This window comes from Myotis lucifugus, unplaced genomic scaffold (assembly GCF_000147115.1).
Source record: "Myotis lucifugus unplaced genomic scaffold, Myoluc2.0 scaffold_8, whole genome shotgun sequence".
NCBI lineage: Eukaryota > Metazoa > Chordata > Mammalia > Chiroptera > Vespertilionidae > Myotis > Myotis lucifugus.
Window position 1 is genome coordinate 9,783,581 of NW_005871056.1, and position 22,893 is coordinate 9,806,473.

At 51.8% G+C, this 22,893-nt stretch overlaps 1 protein-coding gene across 1 annotated transcript in view; it reads right to left on the bottom strand.

Moving 5' to 3' along the window:
- The window catches only part of LOC102442729, a 118,235-nt gene that overhangs the window by 1,115 nt on the left and 94,227 nt on the right, over nt 1–22,893 (bottom strand). The window contains 4 exon segments of the mRNA XM_006083757.3: nt 692–793; nt 18,338–18,516; nt 18,948–19,050; nt 19,052–19,308. Coding sequence (XP_006083819.3) covers nt 692–793; nt 18,338–18,516; nt 18,948–19,050; nt 19,052–19,308 — 641 coding nt within the window.

A 22,893-nucleotide genomic window follows, 5' to 3' on the forward strand; every position in this document is an offset into this window, starting at 1 on the left:
GCCCAGGGAGGAGATGCTCAAGGCCCAGGGAGGAGATGCACTGCAGCCTGGCTCTCTGTATCGTCCTAAGCCGCCTTCGAAAATACTGCCCTCATGTCTCTTCGCCCGTACACATCCCAAAGCTCTTGCAGGCCTGATCTTTGCAGAACCCCTATGTGGTAGGAGGGCATTTTGCAGATGAGGCTGAAGGAAGGAAGGTACTACTCAAAGGCACCCAGTGAGTCAGGACTAGAACCCAGGTCACCCGGACCAGACTCCTTTCTTAGAAGGAAGATGGTTGGGGAAGTCCAAGGGCACAGAAGTGATGAGAGGTCTCCTCTCCGAGGAAATGTTTAGCCCTCTGGATGCTAAGGTCCCTTCTCTGGATTTGTGGGTGCTTGTTTCAGGCAACACATGGAGCAGAAGTGGCTTTGACCAGAGGTCCCAGGCTGGAGGGCAGGGTGAGTGGGGCCACAGCTGAGCTGAGAAAGGCTTCGCCTCCCCGACCTGGATTGTTGAGATCATGTTTTGCTTAGAGAACTGTCCTGGGTGCTTGCCTGCCACCGTTGGCATGGTGAAAAGAGACATTACTTGGGAGTAAATTTAGTTCTGCCACTTTCTAGCTGTGTGACTTGGGTGTGAGTCTCTATGCCCTCATCTTGAAAATAGGAACCACAGCAGGACCGGTCCCACCCTCGCCCCAGGAACCTACCAGGTGCAGCTCGTCACCCTCGATCCACTGGGTCCAGCCGCGTCCTTCCTTCTCACCCTTCTGCACACACTGGAGCTTGTCCCCATCCCAGCTCACCGTGGTCTGCCAAGCAAAAAACCAGTTTATGTCAGTCTTGAGCTAGCCCCCCCGCCCCCCTCCCCCAAGGGCTGGAGGAAGGGCAGCCCCAATTGATCATTCAGTCAATTTCACAGAAAGTTTGCAGCCTAATACTCCCTGTCCATCGCGTGCTCTTTAATACTCCCCGTCCATCACGTGCTCTTATGAAAATATACATATCAGCCCTAGCCAGTCTGGCTCAGTGGATAGAGCACTGGCCTGAGGACTAAGGGGTCTTGGGTTTGATTTCCAGTCAAGGGCAGGTACCTCAGTTGCAGACTTGATCCCTGGCTCCCGGTCTGGGCGTGTGCAGGAGGCAACAGATTGATGTGTCTCTCTCACATTGATGTTTCTCTCTCTCTGTCTCTCCCCCTCCCTTCCACTCTCTCTAAAAACCAATGGAAAAATAACCTTGGGTAAGGATTAACAACAACAACAAATTAAATTAAATTAAAATATGCAAATCAGTTTAAAAATTACATCAACCTTAACAAATTTCATTTAAAAGGGTAATTAGGAGAGAAATGTCATTGAGGTGGGGCAGCTGAGAATGGGGCTGGAAGGGAGGAGGGGCTTCCCAGGGCTGAGTGCACACTGGGTGTGTGTGTGGAGGGGGGGGGGGGGGATGGGGGGGCGGTGAGGGCGGCTGTCCTGCATCTTGCTGGTGAAAAGCAGACTTCACAGACTTCTCTGCTCATCCCCAGAATTCACTCACTCATTCATTCACTTGGGACACCAATAAGACCACACCCCTGCCCTCAAAGAGCTGTTCATCTTCCGGAGAACAACCCAGATACAAATGCCAACTACAGGTAGGAGTGGCAGCTCCTGCAGGCACTCCCTGTGCGTCTCTAGATCCTCCTGACTGTCCATGTGGAACATGGATTAGCATCTCCGTTTTACAGATCCGGCTCAGAGACTTGCCAAGTTCATCCAGATGGTCAGTGGTAGTGCCAGGTTGGAACACAGACCTGCGGGGCCCTGAAGTCCTCCTCCCCACCGACCTTCACAGCTTCCCTAGTGGCCCAGGGTCACCAGTTACAGACCAAGGCGGCGGGAATCCAGATGAGAGCCAGGGAAGGTGAGCCTCTGGGAGGGGGAGGCACCAGGGCTGAGCCTTGAGTGACAGAAGAATGGAGCTGAAGCAGAGGAAGGGAGAGTGGGGAGCAGGCTGTTGAGAGACCACCATGAGACGAAGGCCCAGAGACGAGACAGCACAGTCGTGCTCAGGAAGCTCCTCGGGATGGTGGGGAGAGAGAAGGAGGTCCCCTGTCCTGTCGGTGCTCGCTACTCATCCGCACCCACCACCTTGAGCCCTCACATCTTCTCTGGGTGCCCTGCCAGGCGCTGGGTGTGCGGAAGGGAAGACAGATCGCAAGAGGCCCAGCCTGTGCCCATGGGAGACATCACGGTCTTACTGGAGCGGCAAAGGGCCCGCCCAGAAATACGGGGCTCAGAGTGTTGGAATTTAGAGGTGAGACAATCCAGGAGCTCGTGGTCTAGGCTGGGGCCTGTGCACAGGTGCAGTGGGCATCTCTCCTACCTGTAGCCACCCGCCTCCCGCTGAACAGCCCTTCCACACGGGGCCTGCTTCCTCACTAAAGCAGTTAGAACTCCTCTGCCCCTGGTTCCCTGTGTGACTCTGAGCAAGTCCCTTCTCTGGGCCCCAGTGTTCCATCTGTCATGCCAGGGGGTCAGAGGCCCCGCCTTACAGAGGTAAGGTTCTAGGGTTCTTGTGCTCCTGCCCTGGCTCCGCTGAGTCAGGACACTCACCAACAGCCTGATAAGCATTCAGGAGAGAAGGAGAAGTCTGGGAATGGGTGTGGGGTGAGTGTGGCCACTCGCTATAGGAGGACCACCTGCTCCTGGCTGGTAACCCATCTCTTTCCTGGGCTTGCTGATCACTACTGCCCTCTGCTGTTGGGATGACGCCACAAGGAGACACATGCACAAGGTGGAGCCAGCTGTTCCCCCACCTTTGTTTGCACAGGAATAAATCAGACTTCTGCCCCTGGAGCATGTCCCCTGGAGGTGATGGGGCACAGGAGGACTTGGGGTGGGGGCGGCTCTTCCCCTGCAGAGCTCACTCGGGGCACATGGCCAGCCCCAAGCCTGAGAGAAGATCCCACCTCCAAGTCAGAACATAATGAAGTTCATGTCTGATGAGGGTTGACATGGGTCATGACCATTAATGACCTCAAGTCACAAGACAAGATGCCCATTCACTGGCCGCCTTGTCCATCCCCGGCCTGTGAAGGGGAGAGGGGACTGAGAAAGCAGGCAGCTCTGGACTTCAAGGAGCTCCTAAGAATACCTAACAGCTACTCTTCGCGTGCTAATCCAGTCTACTCTGCATACTGAGGGCTCCAGACTCATCAGAGGCCAAGAGAGACTCACTGGGTCTCGGCTACGATATACATACTTCTGCCTCTACCGGAAACAGGGGCGTCAATGAGCATATTCATACCTTCTGTACTGGAAAACACAAGAAATGCTCTAAAAAGAACATAGACATGCAAAGAATGTGTGGGATCTTGCTTCTTCAGAGATAATTACTGTAACCTCTAGACTTCTGTCTAGTGTGATTTTCTATTGATACACACATATATATTTCTGTTTTTTTTAAAAATTAGGGCTGGCATATGAGGCAGAGCTCAGATATGAATGGGATTTGCTTGAAGTTGGACAATAACTAAAGTCTTTCGTGAAGACCAATAGGTGTGCTATTTATCACGACTAAATGTTTCAGAAGCTCCTTCCCTTCCCAGAGATGTGGCTCCAACAGGAGGCCGTGCCGCCTGCTGAGCTGGGCGCCAAGGAGCACGGCTATGTCCGCTTGCTGTAAAATTGAATGAGTCTTTGTTTAGGCAGAAGATCTGTTTGGAGCCTCCCCACAGAGAGCTGTGATGACTCCCAAAGCGTGACTTAGTTCTCCTGCTCTACCCACAGTCACTTGCGGTGGGGAGGGAGTTTCCTTTTAAGCTTTGTGTCCTGGGGGTAATAAACTACCCTTGCCCCGAGAATAGGATTTATCCTAAGAACAGAAAAGGGGGGGGGGGGGAGCCAGGGAGGAGATGATCACCTACAAACTATGGAGAGGAAAGAAGGAAAAAGGCAATGTTGCAAGGGAAATGGGTAACAAACAATGGTCCCTTGTTCCCTTATGACACAAAAGAGATCTTCTGATAACCACCTTCCCGGGACCCAAGAAGAGGCCATTCTGTGGTCGCCTCTGCAGGAGGCAGCCAGCCACCTTTGCTAGACCTGGAGCAGTGAGGTCTGGGGCAGGGGCTCAGCTTGTCCTGGGAACCCCAGATCTCATTCAGTTTAGTTTGGACCCTCACCCTGCAGAGTCCATTTAATCAGGGTCTCATGGGGGAAATTTCAGCCAAAAGGATGTTCCTGATGCTTCTCAAGTGGCAGATGCTCTGGGGCAAGCATGTCAAGCTCTCGGCCTGCGGGCCGCATGTGGCCCACAACGAATATTTTTGCAGCCCAGCCAATTTAACGTATGTAAGAAATGTTTTAATAAAAATTTCATAACTTAATTTTACAATATCCTGTTATACATAATTATTAATAATGAACTACAATGTTCGTTAATTGACTGATTACTATAATCGTGTTGCATTTGTTTCCCTTATGCGCCTTATGCACAGGTGCACCATTTCTCTCCACTAATACTAGCAGCGAATATTTTAGCAGCCGACTGACTTGTTGGTGTGCACAACAGGAAATATTTCGCTTTCGGAGAACAAGAAAAACAGGTTTATTTGCGTAATGCTTATGAATTTGTGCAGTTATTCAGTGTCTGGTAAGGTAATGTTCAAGAAAAAAATATTCATTTTTATTAAAATGTTCTATTATTTGATGTTAATGATTACTCATTTATTTCAGCCCTTTGTATTCAGCACGTCTCTATCGAAATAATCCACGTAAGTTTCTATGAAAATTGAAGCTTTCGTTTTTTGTGGCCACATAAACTCAAACCTTGCTTATTTGGCCTTTTTTCGACTTTGTGGGCCCCACATAAACTTCAAACCCTTGCTTATTTGGCTCCGTGTTATGGCTTGTGTTTGTTTGACATGTTTGCTCTGGGGGCTGAGGTGGACATGGTACAAAACATGGGCAAACAAATCCAAGGACAAGGTGGGGGGGCGGGAAGTATGGCTACACTCAGCTCCCCTTTCAACAGTAATTCTCATCGCATAGTCCACCTAAAAGTCTGCCAATGGGCTGGAGCCCAGAGCAGCTGGTTGCAAAGGCAGTCTAACTTTTCTATTAAAAATGAATAACCTCCAATACTTTGGCCTTGTCAGCAGCTTTCCCAAAAAGACATGCACCAACAGATGAATGCAGACAGCTTTGCATCACTCTGACAAGGGACTGTCACCTTAAAAGCCATTGTCTAGCTCCCCTGACCACTTAGCAAGCCCCGCTGGCACAGCTGCACGGGGACAGTGACAGAAAACCTGACTCGTGCAGGCGGCCCGAGGAAGGATGTCCCAGGGAAGTCTTGAGCCTCCTGGCCCCGTGCAAGTGACCTGTACTAGCAGTGACAGGCCATTCCCATTAAATGGATTCATCTTTGGTAGTGACCTGGCCTGAACCACAACTAGTGGGATTCAAGTTGGCCGCCAAGAATTTGTGACATTCGTTACAGTTCCCACATGTCCAAACTCCCACTCCGGTGAGCAGGGCAGGGGGACGATCAATCACTCATCCCTTCACTCTCACCCGCCCAGCTCCAGGAGGCCCCCTGCTTATGGACCTCCCAGAGGCTGGGAGTGGATCTTGTTTTCTGTGGTTGTAGATAAAAACGCAGCTTAGTTAAGTCACCAGCCCAAGCCACCTCGGGGTTAGGAGTCCAGCCATCACTGAAACCCACTTCTCTCTGGCTGAGGAGTGCACTCGCTGCCGTGAGGCCAGGCTGCTGCTGAGTGGCTGGGCTGGCTCCACTTCCTCTGATCCACTCCTAGGGGGCTGGCAATTATCTAAAATCAGCACATGGGAAGGGAAAGCCAATTCGCTCTAAAAGCAGATTAAAACTAAATTAATAAGGCCTTAAAATGTGAACAAGTAATTAGGGACATAAACGCTGTTAAAAGCAACTACTACAAACCAATGAAGCCACAAAAAGGCCTTTGTGGGCATGAAGAATGCAATTCCAATACCACAAAGAAGCTTATAGCAAATGATAACTAATTCTCAGGACAAACACAATGATAAAATGTTAAGACTCTGTTGTCTCCGCTCAAAAAAATAAAAACCAAACAACAACAAAAAAACACCAAAAAATGTTAAGACTCTTCTGACATGTTATTTTTCAAACCTCCTTAAACATGTAAGAAAGTAACCAGAATCAATCTTAAACAAAAAACTGTCAGAGATCCCGAGGCCCCATGGTCCACGGCTCTGGGTGGGGAGGAGGGCAATGGGGCTGGAGATGGTCGCAGGGCTCCTGTGGAACTGCACGCTGTCCTAGGGGACCAGCACTGAGGGTGGCCCTGAGGCTGGGCTCAGCCTGCAGGGAAGGCAGACGTGTACATGTTGGGATGCTGGGAAGGCTTCCTGGTGGAAGGGGATCACTGTCACCATCATCATCCTAACAACACACACTGGACACTCACTACGTGCCGGGCAGGACATTAAACAGAACATGGGTCGCAGCAAGTTGATTTCTTAAACCACCTGGAGCAGTTATGCTTCTCCCCATGTTACAGATGTGGAGACTGAGGCTTCCAGGTCATGCACCCAGGAAGTGGGCAGATGAGATTGCCCTCTAGTAGCACTCTTGGCTACTGTGTTCTGCCGTGCCCTGATCTGACCCTTGAATGAGCAGCAGGCTTTTGCAGCGCGGTTCTGTGCAAGGAAACAACATTCAGTCATTGTGGGTTCCACGCCTGCACACCAGCATCAGGTGCAGGAAATAGAGGCAGGTCATACACTACTGGAAAAGAAGACAAGCAGACAGAGGATTCCAGCAGAACGGGAAGTGCTGGTTAAAGGCAGGTGCCGGCATGTAGCTATGCGAGGGGGAAGCCTCCTCATCAGCCTCTGATGTGGGGACAGAGGTTCAGCAGGGAAGGGTTCCTGGAAGAGGTAATATTGGAGGTCATGCTGGAATTGACACCAAAAACTTCATAAAGTCTGGGTTATAAAGTAAAAATTGAAAAAGGAGCCCAAGAGACTCCCAGACAGAGGGCACAGCCTGGACAGATGCAGGCTGTGCAGGGGCGACATGAGGGGCATTGCCTGGCTGGACTCTCTTGGCATAACCCTCCCATGGAGCCTGAGCCTGCACTCCCACCCCTGAATTTACTGGGGAGACCACTCACGGCCTCTCTTCTTCCTCAGCCTCACATCTCTGTGGCTCCACCAGCCAAGCCTGGTGCAATGGAGAATCCAGATGTTTGCCTCTCGGGCAGGCAGAGCCGGCTCTGCTACTCTGCCACTGCAAGGATTATCGGGTCCATCCGAAGTGGGAGGGGCATAAGGGGACGCCGTCCTGCCAAAAAGGCTCAGAGGGGCTCTGAAAGGCAGAGTCCGCCTCTATTTTTTTTAATCTTTCAAGGAGAACAGAAACAAACAGCTCCCAGAAGATAAGAGATGCTGGCTCGGTAACCGGGGAAGAGGGAGCAGGTCATGGGTCTGGATCCTTTATGTCCCAGAAGGATGTCAGCTCCCACCTTAGAATCTCTGGCAGAGAAAAGGCACATCACCATTGCTGAATGAATAGGGATACTCTAGTTATTTTTCAGGCCATGAACACCCATTTTTAAAGACAAGATAGCCCAGGCAATGTGGCTGTTCATTCTTCCTTAGGTCAGCCTTATAAAATGGGGTTAGCCCCTGGTGTGACAGGGCCCTGACTTTCTCAGGCCCGGAGCACTTGGTCATCATGCAGGGCCACACAGCCAGCGAGAGCATCAGCCATGGTGTAACCCCCTTCTGCCCAACTCTGAACATGCGCTGCCCCCTGTGCCCACAGGACTATCGTGCTGCCATGGATGCCGTCACCAGGAAATAGCACCTACTGCAGGCTGTGGGCCTGGGTCTGGCCCAGCCACCAGACAGCAGTTCTCCTGCCGGAGCTGGGCACTCAGGAGAGACCCAATGAAAGCCTTGGGCAGGACAGAGGCAGGCCTGAGCTCCAACCCATGCCCACCTCCTTCTAGCGGGGTGACCTCGAGCCATTTACTCCACATTGGAGCCTCCATTTCTTCATCTGCAAAATGGGTTTGCCACGGAACGGAGCCATAGGAGGAAGTGAAACAAGGGGCTGCAAGGACCAGTTTCAGTGCCGGGCACATACAATACTTGGTAAGCAGTGGTTCCCCTCTGCCCTTGCCCAGCCTGTGTCTGTGGGCCTACCTCCGCTCATGGGACCCTGTTAGCTTTTCTCTGGACAGCTAGGTGTCCCTTCACACGTTACAGGCCCCAGAATTTGTCTTTTGATGGACATGGTTTACAAGGTGCGAGAATTAATAACTCATATTACTAGAGCAGTTGCGTGCAGGCTTTCCTGCATCTACTCCTCCCCAGGGAGTAGGTATCCCTCACTGTATAATTATCCCCACTTCACAGGCAAGTAGAGGCACAGAGAGGCGAAGTAACTTGCTTAAGGGCAGTAGGTTATAAGTGGCAGAGATGAGATTCCCAAGATGACAGTCTGGCTCCAGAGCTAAACTGGTTACAAATCAGCCAGACTATCTCAGAGGGAGCTGGGCTGTGGACAAGCAAGGGCTTGAAGGAGGGCCAGGAGCAGCTGCCCTCAGCCCTTGAAGATGGGTTGTTGGCCTGCAAAGTAGCCTCCACTATCGGGGATGGTAAACCAGACGTCACTCCTCTGCACCCGACGAGTCCATTCCCTGACACGACCGCTTAGCAGAGGGACACCGCATTTCAGATTTCAAGAGCTTCACAGAGGGATTAATCCAGAGCTTTGACCCCCTTAGCATAACAACGATGTCATCTCTCTCTAGTGACAATCTAGAATCAGACCAGCAGGAGCCAAGCCCTGCTCTGCCAGCTACCTGATCTCAGACAAGACACCTGTTCTGCCTTTCATTTTCTCCATGGATAACACAGGAAGAATTCTGGCATTTTCATCAGAGAATTGTGAGGATTAAAGAATGAATGCGTGGAAAGTGCTTAGAATTCCTAGCACGTGGGAAATATGGACACGCTTTAGCTATTATTAAATGGCAAGTGGATCTTGCAGTGATAGGATCGATGGCTACCAGTTATATTGTTTGAGGGCCTGCTATTTGTACTTAACACTCATTTGACAAACACATTGGAGCCCCTTGTGCTAGGCACTGGGGATACAAAGGAGTAGGCCCCACTGTCTGGAATCTCAGATGCATTAAGAGGTGTCACAGAGAGAAGCAGTGAGGAGAAGGCAAGAATGAGGATGGAGAGTCAGGACAAGACTGATGGAGCAGTTAAGCCTGGGCTGGTCTTGACCAATGAGAACTTATCTTCCTGGAGGAGGAGGTGGGGGCCTTATCCCAGGGAAGTGAGCAGAGAAATGCAAAAAGGGGATGGCAAGTGAAGGCACCTGCAAAGGGTGAGGGGGGACAAAGTATATGGTGTGAGGTAGGGAATGGGGCTAAAGAGGCAGGTGTGGCCTGGCCTTGCCTGTCAGCCCTGGGGAGCCTCTGGCGGTATTGAGCTTCGAGTAGCATGATCAGATTCCCTTTTTAGAATGGGAAGGTTGGGCTGCAGTGTTGAAGGCAGTGGGAGGGGGACCAATGCAGTCATTAAATAAAACAATCTACGGAACACAGCCTGGCACACAGTAAGCACAAGAGATGTTGCTATCATTACTACAGGCAAGAGGTCGGCAGAACTGTGGGGATGGGGAACGGGGAGAGAGACGCTAAGCTGCAGAATCTGTGGAACTTGTTGACTGATTGCCCATAAACGCTTTTCATTTATCTTCACGGGGATCATTTACATGGCTACGCGGTGCTCTATGGAATTAAAACGCCAGTCACTCTAACCACTGTGGTCACCTGGCACCTAGAAACACCAGCAGGAGGCAGCCTGTTCTGTAAACCACACAAAGCAGGAGTCTCCGAGATCTGAAGGCGAGACACCAGTAGTGTGATGGGGGCAGGCCCCTCAGGTCTGTCTGTGAAATGGGAGAGCAGCATCCCCTCTAGGATCGCTGGAGGCAGGGCCTGCCACGGAGTAGGAGCCCTCACATGGGGTGGGTCATTGAGGATTATTACCACACAGCTACAGAAACCTTCCTACCAATAGTTTGTTTTTTTCTTTTGAATGATTTTCCTGGACTCTAATCCCATAAGGAGGATCTCTAAGGTGATTCTTCTGACTCATTGCACATTGTAAGCTGGGATTTCTCCCCTGTTTTCTGAGGGCGGAGCCAGTCTGTTGCAAGGCTGACAAAGGTGGGTGCTGCAGCCTGGGCTCCCCTGCACCCTTACCCCCTGCCTTAGGCCCATCTTCTTTATACAGTTCTTCCCCAGAGTGCTCCCATCTGACCTAGGATCCTCAGCCAGGAAAGAAGGGGGAAGGCAGGCAGGAAGGAGATGCATTGACACCCAGGTATTACAGCAGCGGTTCTCAACCTGTGGGTCGCAACTCCTTTGGGGGTCGAACGACCCTTTCACAGGGGTCGCCTAAGACCATCAGAAAACATATATAATTACATATTGTTTTTGTGATTAATCACTATGCTTTAATTATGTTCAATTTGTAACAATGAAAATACATCCTGCATATCAGATATTTACATGACGATTCATAACAGTAGCAAAATTACAGTTATGAAGTAGCAATGAAAATAATTTTATGGTTGGGGGTCACCACAACATGAGGAACTGTATTAAAAGGTCGCGGCATTAGGAAGGTTGAGAACCACTGTATTAGAGGCAGCTAGCTAGCACTCTGAGGTATTTACATATTAAAGGAACACAGAAAGAAGTCTTTTGATAGTTAACCAAAATTAATGTGCTCTGATGGAGGCATTTCAGGCAGCAGGACAGGGACCTGGGGTTCCCCTTTGGAGGACAAGGGTGTGTGTGTGTGTGTGTGTGTGTGTGTGTGTGTGTATGCGCGCACGCGCTCTAGCACAACTCAATTTATATAACAGAGACAGCAACAAAAATAACAAAAATGCTTCCCAGGGAGGAAGCTATTGTGAACCAGGCATGGTCCTTGCTCTCTGAGATTCCCATCAGCTACAAGTCAAATATGAATAAATCCCAATCACATGTGAAATGTCTGCAATAGGACCTGGGCTGGAGGGGTTGGTTTCCAGAGACTTCCATGGGGGAAATGAAAAAAAAAAACAAAAACCGTACCCTTTTATGTAATGATGTTTACTTTGAATTTATATTAGTTCACACAAACACTCCATCCATGCTTTTGTTCCGGCCCTCCGGTCCAGTTTAAGAACCCATTGTGGCCCTCGAGTCAAAAAGTTTGCCCACCCCTGGTCTAGGGCAACAGAGGGCTCTGGCCCTTTGTTGCACACAGCACTGTGGCTTCACAAGGCACAGTCCCCTGAACTATCTCTATGGTCCTCAGAAAGTGTCTTGTAAGCAGCAGTCATGATGCCCATTTTGCAGATGTAAAAACAGAGGCATTGTGTGAATCCTTTAAGGTCACTCTTCTCCACATCGTCACGCCTTGTCAATACTGGCTACCTCCAGGTTGTGATGGGGCTCACAGTAAGTGACAGCCCTCAGCAGAGCTCCATGGGAGGCTTTGTAACAGAGACAATCTAGTCAGAATCCCTCCTCGGCCACCAGCTGGTTCTTAACCTGTCAGCCTCAGATTCTCATCTGTAAAGTGGGTATAATGATACTTTCAGAATAGCAGTTGTGAGGACCAAAAGAGGAAAATTGCTAAAATCATTTGGTACGGGCATGGCACTTAGTAAGAACTGAGTACATGCTATTTTCCTTTGTTGCAGCCTAACGAAAAACAAAACCTAACAAACCAGTGGGATTTTTGAAAGCTACTTTGTGAATTTTATTTGGGTTGCTTTAATTCTCCCTTTAGTAATCCTCAAAAGCATGCTGCTGACACGATTTCAAAGGTCGGAGAACTTCAGCTAAGAATGAAAGAAACTCCGTGTTCCCACCCGGGAAAGGCCCCAGCCGAATGCTGGGGGCCTGATCTGGGCAGAGGAGGCTCCCACGGGCTGCCAAATCCGACGGCATTCTCAGCTCTGCAGCCCAGGGAGTTACTTCTGCCATTGGCATTGTGTTTTTAAAAAATAAGAACTAAAAAAATCTCTTTAATCATTAAAGCAGTGGTTCTCAACCTTCCTAATGCTGCAACCCTTTAATACAGTTCCTCATGTTGTGATGACTCCCAACCATAAAATTTTTCGTTGCTACTTCATAACTGTAATGTTGCTACTGTTATGAATCGTAATGTAAATATCTGATATGCAGGATGTATTTTCATTGTTACAAATTGAACATAATTAAAGCATAGTGATCAATCACAAAAACAATATGTAATTATATATGTGTTTTCGGATGGTCTTAGGCGACCCCTGTGAAAGGGTCATTTGACCCCCAAAGGGGTCGCGACCCACAGGTTAAGAACCGCTGCTTTAATGAGTCAAGAAGAGGATCAGAAAGCTGGCAACAGTTTATACCCAAGTGTTAACAGCAGTTTGGTGGATTTCGTGTATACCACATATAAGTAGATGGATGGATGAATGGATGATGGACAGATGGAAGCAAGAAAGTCAGGGAGGGAAGGGAAGGAAACATAGATGGTTAAAAGGGACAGAATTCAGAAAATCTGTAAGTGCTAATATAGAAAGATGCCTAGGAAATATCATTGAGTGAAAAACCAATATACAGCACTGGCCAGTAGCTCAGTTGGCTAGAGCAGCGGTCGCCAACTGGTGGTCCGTGGACCACTGGTGGTCTGTGAGGTCCGAAAGGTTGGTGACCACTGGGCTAGAGCATTTTCTTGATACAACCAAGGTTGTCAGTTCAATCACCGGTCAGAGCACATACAAGAATCAAGCAATGAGCACATAAATAAGTGGAACAACAAATCAATGTTTCTCTCTCACCAATTAAAAAAACACCACCAATATTTGAAGTGGGCCTTTCTTCCTTCCTTTTTGGCTTTAGAGATATTGACTAATTAACTGATTAATAGATGGAGGAAGATTTCCAGACAGATCCACCAGAAACATTAACAGGAATAACCTCTGGGAGTGGGAATCAGGCCAAGAGAGGGAAGGGGTCCTTTCCATTTCAGTCGACTGACTCTCTACTCTGCTATTTGAATTTTTTCCCTTTTACAATCAAAACAAAGGATTGCAGAGGGGCGGAGGCTGGAAGTGGAAGGCAGGCTCTGTGGAAGGGGTCATCCTGAGTTCAGAGCTGAATATGAAGGCGAGGCCTCAGCTAAAGGAACAGGCGCCAGGCTCCTGCGTGAACAAAGCCACCCCCTCCAGGGAAAACCTGAACCGGTGTCCATGGTGGGATGACAAACGGCCCTTCTGCCACCAGCACGCAGAGCAGGCTGGCTGTGGTTCCTGGGAACCAGGTGCTCGTGCTGGGGGGGCTGGGAACAAAGAACCCCGCCATCCTTCATTCCCAGGGGTTCCCTGGCCCAGAGTGGGGGACACTATTTGAAGTTGAGGAGCACCTTCCTTTTTCAAGGTCCCCCACCCTGCTACAGCCTACAATTGCTCGATTCAATAAATGATAATGGTTTCAAACTGGGCTGGAGATTTCGTCTGGATGGGTAAAGGCGTGCAGGAGGCAGGGGAGAAAACCTGGGTCTCGTCTATACATTTCCACCAAAATGACAGCCTCTGCTGCTTGTGGGGCGTGTCAGAGCTGAACAGAACAGACTGAAAACGTTGTGAGTGACTCTGGCTACACGGATCTGAATCCCTGCATGCCTCAGCCTAGGGAGAGACCGTGAGCCATGTCTGTGATTCTGGGCATGGATGGCAATATCTACAGGGGTCAGATGATGGATGAAACCGGCCAGCGGCACATGGCTCCCTACACCTGGTTTAGAGAGGTGCAGGCACAGAGGTGTTTCTTTACTCCAACGCAGTGGATCAAAAGCTTTAGCTGCATCAGAACCACCTGGTGGGCACAATGAAACCCGGATTGCAGGTTCTGATTCGCAGGCCAGGGGCGTGGCCGGAGAACCTGTTTCTAACATTCTTGTGATGCTGCTGCTGCTGCTGCTGGCTTGCCCTTAGGGAGCCATCGCTTAGCGAGCTGCTCAGGAACCCAAGGCACGGCGATGAGGATGGGCCAGCTGATCCTTGAGTTCAGGGAACAGGGTGGGGTGAGCGGACTTCATAAACTGGAGACTGTTCCATCTAAGGGGGCAGCTGTGACAGTGTCTCAGGGAGCCACATGGCACAGACATAATCAGGCACCCAGTGTTTTTAGCATCTTGATTTTTTTTTTTTTTTTGGTGAGAACAGCTAGAAATATGGATTTTTTTTCTATGAAATATTACAATCTTTGGCAATAATTGGCAACTGGCTTTGAAATTTTTCAAACATTGCACAGGCCAAACAAAACATATCTGCAGGCCAGATTCCACCCTCTGGCTAGGAAAATTATCTTGTTCTCATGGAAGAGAGGCAGGGTCAGAGATCTCTGAGCCAGGGAACCTCGGAGAGGAATGTCAGCCTGACCTCTCCCAGCAGGCTGACCACGCCTCTCCCAGCAGGCTGACCACGCCTCTCCCAGCAGGCTGACCACGCCTCTCCAGCAGGATGGCCACGCCTCTCCCAGCAGCCTGACCACGCCTCTTCCAGCAGGATGGCCACGCCTCTCCAGCAGGATGGCCACGCCTCTCCCAGCAGTCTAACCACTCCTCTCCCAGCAGGCTGACCATGCCTCTTCCAGCAGGCTGACCATGCCTCTTCCAGCAGGCTGACCACGCCTCTTCCAGCAGGCTGGCCACGCCTCTCCAGCAGGCTGACCACGCCTTTCCCAGCAGCCTGACCACTACTTTCCCAGCAGCCTGACCATACCCCTCCAGCAGGCTTACGACTCCTCTCCCAGCAGGCTGACCATACCTCTCCCAGCTGGCTGACCACTCCTCTCTCAGCAAGCTGACCACTCTCTCTCAGCAAGGGCTCCCTGAGGCTGTGGGCTCCTTAAGTCCTCATCACTCTCCTCTCCTTTGGCCACATTTTGCATGCCAGCCACACTGAAGTCTTCCAGACTGCACCTCTCTCACCTGAAACCTCCTCCCAACCAGGCCTTTTCTGACCTCTGGGCCTTTGTGCATATGGTTCCCTCCGCCTGGAATGCTTTATCCTTTCTCCAAGTCAGCCCTAATTCTTACTTGTCCTTCAAGGCCTCACTCAGTTGTGACCTCCTCCAGGGAGCCTTCCATGACCACTGCCCCCCAAACCCCAGTTCTATGCTCCTCAGCCCACTGTGCTTCCATCTCAACACTGGGCTGCAATGGCCTGAAGATGCATCTGTCTCCTCCACTGGCCTGGGGGCTCCAGGAGGCTGTGCTACCTCTGTGACCCCACACTGAGTCCAGGGCCTGGTGTGGGATAGGTCCGAAATAGCACTTACCAAGTGCTGCTCTCTTGGCCTTGGCCTTCCTCTCATCCTCTTCCTGTTTGCCTGGTGACTTCCTGTCTATCCTTCAAGCCACAGCTTAGACTCCACTTCCTTGGGAACTTCTCCTGACCTCCCAGAGCCAGGAGGAGGTACTTCTCTGCCTCTCCTCCCTCCATGGCACACATCACAGTATGACTGGCTGCTGTGGCCTGTCTCCCCCACTAACCAGGACTCTCATATGATTCATCTCAGTAACAAAGGGCTGCAAAGACAGAGCCAGCACCTTGAAATACTGGTAGGACTGAGAGAGGAATGAACACACCTGAATGAATGATCCCAGGTGAGAAATGACACCTTTGTAATGTGCTGGGAAGAACACGTTAGAATGAAGCCACCTGATGTTGAGAACAAACTGGCTTCCTCCCAGCTGCTGGACTGGCTAGTGGGTGCAGAGCGTGTGGAGCAGAAGGGGCCACCACCTTGCTCAGGCCCCTGAGGGCCCAGAGACTGCAGCCAGCATGGCATCTTGGCATGCAGCTCCCCTCCATTCACAAACCTCAGGCTGGCAGTTCCTGTAATTCGGTTCTAACCCTCCCACAGCACGCTCTTCACTATGGCCCGCCACCCAGCTGGGCAGTCAGGAGAGAAAGGCGAGGCGGGGGCCAAGGGCAGGCCTGGGCAGAGGGGCCTTCCCTCCCCAAAGGGCAACAGCAAAGTAAAGAGTGGCCATCTAGTGAGTCCTGGGACAGCAGAAGGGACCATGAATCTTGCCCGATGTCATCCGGTTTGCCCAGCCGCTGGGCTCCCTGATCTGCTCACCTACCACTGTCCTACTGCTGGGTTAAGAAAAGAAGGTGGCATGTGTCCCTTCCCTTGTGTCCAAAACCCTCCCTTCCTCCTCTTCTTTTATAATCAAGTACAGAAGTGCCCCTCTCCAGAACGCTCTGGATCCCTCCTCTGCGTGCTTCCCTTTGTCACCACTGATCTCACAGTGTATAAACTGTGTGTCTCCGCCACAAAGACTATGAGTTCCCGCACACCAGGGATTGTGCGTGCTGGGCTGTGTCCCGGCCCCTGGAGCAGTGACTACTAGCACGTCAGGAAAGCGGCGGGTACAGTGCAATGCTTAAGGGCAGGCACTCTGGTGCTGACGGACCAAATTCAAATCCTCCCTCTGCCATTTACTTTGCTTCCCAGAGACCACACAACAAGCCCTGCCTCGGTCTTCTTATCTGTAAAATGTTGTGAAGACTGAATTAAAATAAAATGTGAACAGTACCAGGTACATAGTAAGCCCTTGAGTATTACCTAGTATTCCTGGGTGATCAATGAATGTTTTCCGCATTCATGGAGGGAATAAGAGCAAAGATAATTAGCCAGGTTCAAGCCAACACATTCCAGAGGTTGTGGGTGACCCAAAATAAACAGATGTTTTTTGTGCTCGGTGAGTTCCCCAGGAGTGAGCTGGGGACGACTGTTCTTACAGTGCAATTCCACGCAGCGGGCCAGGGGGCGGATCATGGGCAGAGGTCTGAAAGGCAGGGCAGGGCCCCCACCTCACCATGGCAGACCTTCCCCACAGAGCCTCTGAGATTAAGAGGCCTTGGGTCTTTACAGACACAATAGTGTTTTCTCCCACTACTGGCCTCTCCAAGGACACTCCGGGGCAGCTACCCCCTCTTCGCTATCATTCCAAACAGCAGGCTCACACTCACTCCTGACTGCCTTCAGATGAATCAACAACAGAGGAGAGTCCTCCAGGCCTGGGACACCAGCACTCCTCAACCACTGTCCTAAGGAGTCTCAGCCGTCTGGTTTCTGCCCAGGCTACCAGCAGAGAGGAACCTGGCCGAGAGCTGGAGCGTGGGCTTCAAAGTCCAAAGACCTAGGGTTCAGATCCCATCTCTCGCCAGTCCCTTCTCCTGGGGAGCCTGCTATTGCATAATATGGGGGACTAACCCCTCCCTCACTGGGCTGTGCGCAGTGCAGGGAAAACAGCAGACCCCTGTAATAACGGAAGGGGGCGGGGAGGACAAGAGGGAGGGCCCCATCGGTAAGCAGAAACCAGCTCTGGACCCAAGACTGTGAAAGGGAGACCCGAGTACCCTGACCTCCCAGTGACCAGAGAATGTTGATGGAGGCCTGGGGCTGCCCTTCCGGAGTTTGCTGTGGCAGCACTAATTGGGGTCTCCCGGTCACTAGCTTCCCACCCTTGGGGGCGGGTCTCCACCTCCTCCCCCATTGCTGCAGCCTCTGGCTGGAGCTGCAGAGGAGCTGACCTTTCCATTAGGTGTTGGCTGCAAGGTTCAAAGGAAGTTCTGCAGTGCCGAGCGGAAGACAGGTGGGGACGGGGATGGATGGTCAGGAGCCAAATCCCAGTTTGGGGACAGAAAGGGGCAGGTCAGAAGGCTTCTGGCAGGGATCACAGTGGCCCCTGCTTCCTAGAGTGGCTTCATGCTCGGTCATATGGGAAGTTTACACTTCAAGAGGGTTTCCTGTGTTTCTTCTTTATTTCCTCCCTTCCTGCTCTCTCTCCTTCCTCCACCACCCAGAGTGCAGCCAGAGAACAGTCAACAGACATGCCTGGAATTCCAGCCCACCCCTCCCTCACGGTGCTGCTCCAGGCATGTTACTTCATCTCTTTGAGACAGTTTTCTCATCTGTTAAATGGGTGTACTCATACCTCCCTCAAAGGTTGTTGGGAGGATTAGGCGGAGTTAAGTGTAGAAAGCACATGTCGGGACACAGAAGAAACTAAAGAAGCTGAAATTTTTATAACTATAACCATCCGGTTTGCACGGAGGAGGATGCTGGATGAGGGGTGCTGCCTGCTTGGGGCACCAGGCCAAGATCCCTGGTCCCTAAGAGTACAAGGGCCCTTGCTCCCCTCTCAAATGAATGAGCCCAGCGGTTGGTCAGCCTCCCCCCCCCCCCCCAGGAGATGCCAGGTGTAGTACAGCCTCACCATGCACTTGCGGTCATCTATGCCCGTCAGATCCTCCTCAAACTCCTTCCCAACCTGGAAGTCCATGATGTAGTTTCTAAAAGTGCTCAGCGTGCGGATGATCATATGGTCGCCGTCCTGCACGATCTCTTTGTCTGGCTTCAGCAAGTTGGCGATTTTGCGCAAGGCCACATTGACATCTGCAGGGGGCCGGGCAGAGAGGGGCAGAGAGTGGGCCGGAAAACTCAGAGAACTGCTCCTAAGGCAGAGGGGCCCGGGAGCCCGCTCCCCGGGAGAACAGCTGGGGTTCCCTCTCGCTAGCACTCCGTGCGCAGCCAATTTGTGCCTTTTTCTTTATTTTGTTCTTTGCAACAAAGTTTTCCGCCCTTATGCTAACCCTTAAAAAACAACAACTAGGAAACCAAGCCCAGCATTCCTAGTAAAATTAGCCACGTCTAGGGCCAACTCTCAGATATTTACCACCAATGAACCCTGACAACCTCCACCCTCCAGTTCAAGCCTGCTGGCCACCCCAGGGCCCGGCGGCCGCCCTTCCGCGCAGGCTCTGGGGAGGAGCGCCTCGGAGGGGCTCGCGGGGCGCCCGGGCCAAGCTCGGCGAGCAGTGGCTTACCGAGCGCGCGCAGGTACTCCTCGAAATTCTCGTTGGCCAGCATCTTCCAGTACCCGGTGAAGTCGACGGGCATTTCGGGAGGCGATTGGGGCCGGACGGCCGCGGAGCGGGCGGGGGCGGCTCTTGGCTCTGCCGGGGCAGCGGCTACCGAAGCGACCCGGCCGGTGGGCAGCCCGGAAATGTGCGCCCTCAAGTGGGGCGGTGACAGCTGGATTCCAAGCTCGCACAAAGCCCGCGGGAGGATCCATTGTAGCCGTCGCTCCTCCTTCCTTAGCGGGGGCGGGGGCGGGGGCGGGAGGTTGGAGGGCTAGGTTTGTCCCTGGCCCGCGGCCACCTTCCATCAGACCTTCAGTTCGCTCATCTATGGGGGAAGAAATGGGGGCGCGGGCGGGGGGCATGTTGCTTCATTGGCCCCAACTCTTCGGTTCCTGCAGGATTCCTTCAAAAACCACGAACGTCTCACATTGGGCGGCCATTGACGGTTGGGAAACAGTCTCTCTCTCTGGGTTGCTGGAGCCATTAAGGAAAGAGGCCACTTTATAGGCCTTTGTCTAAAGCGCTGCGCCGGTGGCCAGGCCGGTGGGCGCACGGTCAGGGTCGGGAAAGCTGGGCAGTTCTACTCTGGGAGAGAAAAGTGGACCACTCTCCACATTCCCTCCCGGCCCCCCTTCCCCCCCTAAAAGGAAGGTTGGTGTTGTTTGAAGTGTAGCTAAAAAGGCCCTCTGGGAGGTTCCGATGCACAAGTTTGAGATCCACTGCTTTATGCAAATGTAAGCAATTATTAATTCACTGCTGGTCTTATTCCTCCCCTGTCACCTAATGGCAGCACAGCACACCAGAGTTCTACACCCTTTTTTATATTCTGCTTTAGATATTCTGGAGACATTTCCATATCTGTACATACAGTGTCCTCCTTCTTCTGCAGGAGAGTCCACTGTATCCAGCTTGTCCCCATCCATGGGCATTTATGTTGTTTCTCATCCTTTACAATGAAGATCTTTGATCACACCTCATTTCCCACCTGGAGTGCTTGGCACAGTGCTTCCAAGCCTCTCTCTTTGCCAACAAGGAGGTGACATCATCATGTGAGCTGACTTTTTGACCCTCTATTAAAGACTAAATATCTCTTTGAAATTGCTTTTTGCACAAATCATAGCCTAGGTGACAGCAGATACATTCTCTTTTCCTGACAGTGGCTCCCTCCCAACCGCCTCCCCCACCACACACCATTTAGTCTCCACATGCATCAGGCTGCATTAGGAAAGGATGCCTCCTCTTGAGGGCAGGGTCACTTCATCCGAGGGAGTGGCCTGGAGTTTAGCCCCTTACCCGCCTTACTCTGCATCGGGGTGTCAACCTTGGCACTGTTGCCATCTTGGGCCACATCATTCTTTGTTGGGGCGGGGGTTGTATTGGGGGATGTTTAGCAGCATCCCTAGCTAGATCCCAGTGGCACCTCCCACAAAGATGCCTCCAGACAGTGTGAAATGCCCCGGGGGGTGGGGGGGTGGGTAGAGATCACCCCTGGTTGAGACCCACTGTTCTGACAGCTGTACCCTCCTCAGGCCGGTCTCCCCCTCCTCAGGCCAGTCTCCCCTCTCTTCTCACCTGGCTCTGGGATGCTCAGGCCAACAGTGGTTCCCACAGGCCCTGGCTCCATGTCCCTCCCTAGCCAGCCCAGAGCTCATCTCAGGGGGACAGCCAGGTGATGGGACAGCCAATCCTGGCCCTGCCCAGCCTAAATGTGCAAGAAGAAACCCCTTCAGCTCAGGGAGGTGGTTGGGTGGGTCCTGGCTTGGCCTAGGTTCTCTAGGGCCTCTAACCAGGGTTAGCTGGGCTTCCCTGTTGGTTTGACTCACTGGGATGGAGGTGCAGCCAAAGGCTTAAACAGTGAACTGGTCATTCCTTAGTCACCTCCAACTAGTCCAAACTCCTTTCCCTGTTCCCCTGTACCATCCACTCAGCCGACTGGACTCCTCCCCCTCCCCAACCTTCTCCCTTTGTGCTGAGTCTCCTGAAATGGTTCATGCCAAATGCCCAGCACAGTGCCTGGCACACAGCGGGGCTCTGCCAGTGCCAGCCCTCTGCCATGCCCAGAGCAGTCCCTTCCTGCTCTAGGCAGAAGCCTGCCTCTCCTCACCATCCCCATCCTCCCAGGTCCATCCCAAAGAACCAAGATCTGGCCGCTCCTCCCTCCTCTGGCCGGTTGGGACCTCTCCTACTCACCTGACCTCACTGTGCCCAACTGGCCAGCTGGCACATGGCAGTTAATTCAGGGGGGTTTTGCCTGTTCCTGTCTGCCTTTGTTTAGTCCCCCGAAAGGTCAATATACTCCTGCCCTTCAGGTCTCCTCCCAGGAGGGCTCTCGCTGGTGCTGGCTGTGCTGCTTCTTGCAGCTGGGGCTGGTTGTGAGGGTAGGCATTAGAGGCAGGATGCTGGGTTGGAAGTTGTCTGTCACTGTCCACCTGAGTGACCCTGGGTAAGTTGGTTATCCCTCTGTGCCTCAGTTCCCCCATCTGTAAAATGGGGACACTTCGAGAAGCAAAGGAGAAAGGGGATATAAAGGGCATGGCACAGAGTCCTGCTCCAGAAACGGTGCTATTTGAGGAGCCTTAGAAGTGAGGGAAGAGGCAAGGAGAGAAGGGAGCTGGCCTGTGCCCCCTTCTGGGGCCTTGAGATCGTTCCAGTGAGTTGAAGTGGGAGTGCCCTGCGGAAGGGTGGAAGCATTAGGTATCACTATAGTTATCCTTGCTCAGCCACTCCGTCATGCTCAGCTTAATCCATTAAGCAGTAGTTTTTGGAGCTGCTTTCTGTCTGGGTGATCACCTGGGATGTGTTAAGTAAAGAGAGCAACCGAGGACAGTGTGTAAAGAGGAGAGAGGGGATCTGTGTGGGGTTGGCAATTAGTGAGGCGGTGAGCACAGCCAGGATCAGAGAAGTCAGGAGGAAGGAGGACAGGTCAGGGGAGGGGAGAGAGATAGGTGAACAAAGCAGAGCTGTTAATGATTGAGGGGAGGGGGGGGGGAGAGAGAGAGAAAGAGAGAGAATAGAGAGAGAAGAGAAGAGAAGAGAAGAGAAGAGAAGAGAAGAGAGAAAGAGAGAGAGATATCCTAGGACAGTGGTCGGCAAACCGCGGCTCGCGAGCCACATGTGGCTCTTTGGCCCCTTGAGTGTGGCTCTTCCACAAAATACCACGTGCAGGCACACACGTACAGTGCGATTGAAACTTCGTGGCCCATGCACAGAAGTCGGTTTTTGGCCTGGGCGAGTCTATTTTGAAGAAGTAGCATTAGAAGTGGGGGGGTGTCGGTTGGTCGGGCTACGGGAGACGCTGCGCAGGCAGGCGGGCCGCGGGATACGCAGCGCGATTCATGCATGAGTTGAGTGAGCCAGAGAGTTGGAAGAGGTTGACCTCAGCGAACGTACCTCAATCAGATTGAGGACGTTTTTAGCAAAGGCCAGCTTAGGAGTACCCTAATTAAGTTAATCACAATGTACCTACCTATATAGTTTAAGTTTAAAAAATTTGGCTCTCAAAAGAAATTTCAATCGTTGTACTGTTGATATTTGGCTCTGCTGACTAATGAGTTTGCTGATCACTGTCCTGGGACATCCTAATGGGCTCTTTCCTTCAAAAAGAGCAGCAGAGATATGAGATCCAGGATTGGTCCCAAAGCCCTACCAAGACCACAAGGAAGGGATCCAGCCAGTGGGAACCTACCCGGAGGGTGCTGAGAGGCACAAAGAACAATTCTGGGTTGTGGGGGAGGGAAGGCAGGACAAAGCCAAGGACCCCCAGGGGGCTTCTGGGGGACAGCTCAGAGGAGCAGGGAGGCAATGTGCTGGCTCTTTATTTAGCAGATCCATGGGGATAAATTAGAGCTGAGGGGACCACCTCCATGAAATCCCGAGATTGGATTGGCCCTGATCTTACAGGCTCCTTGTG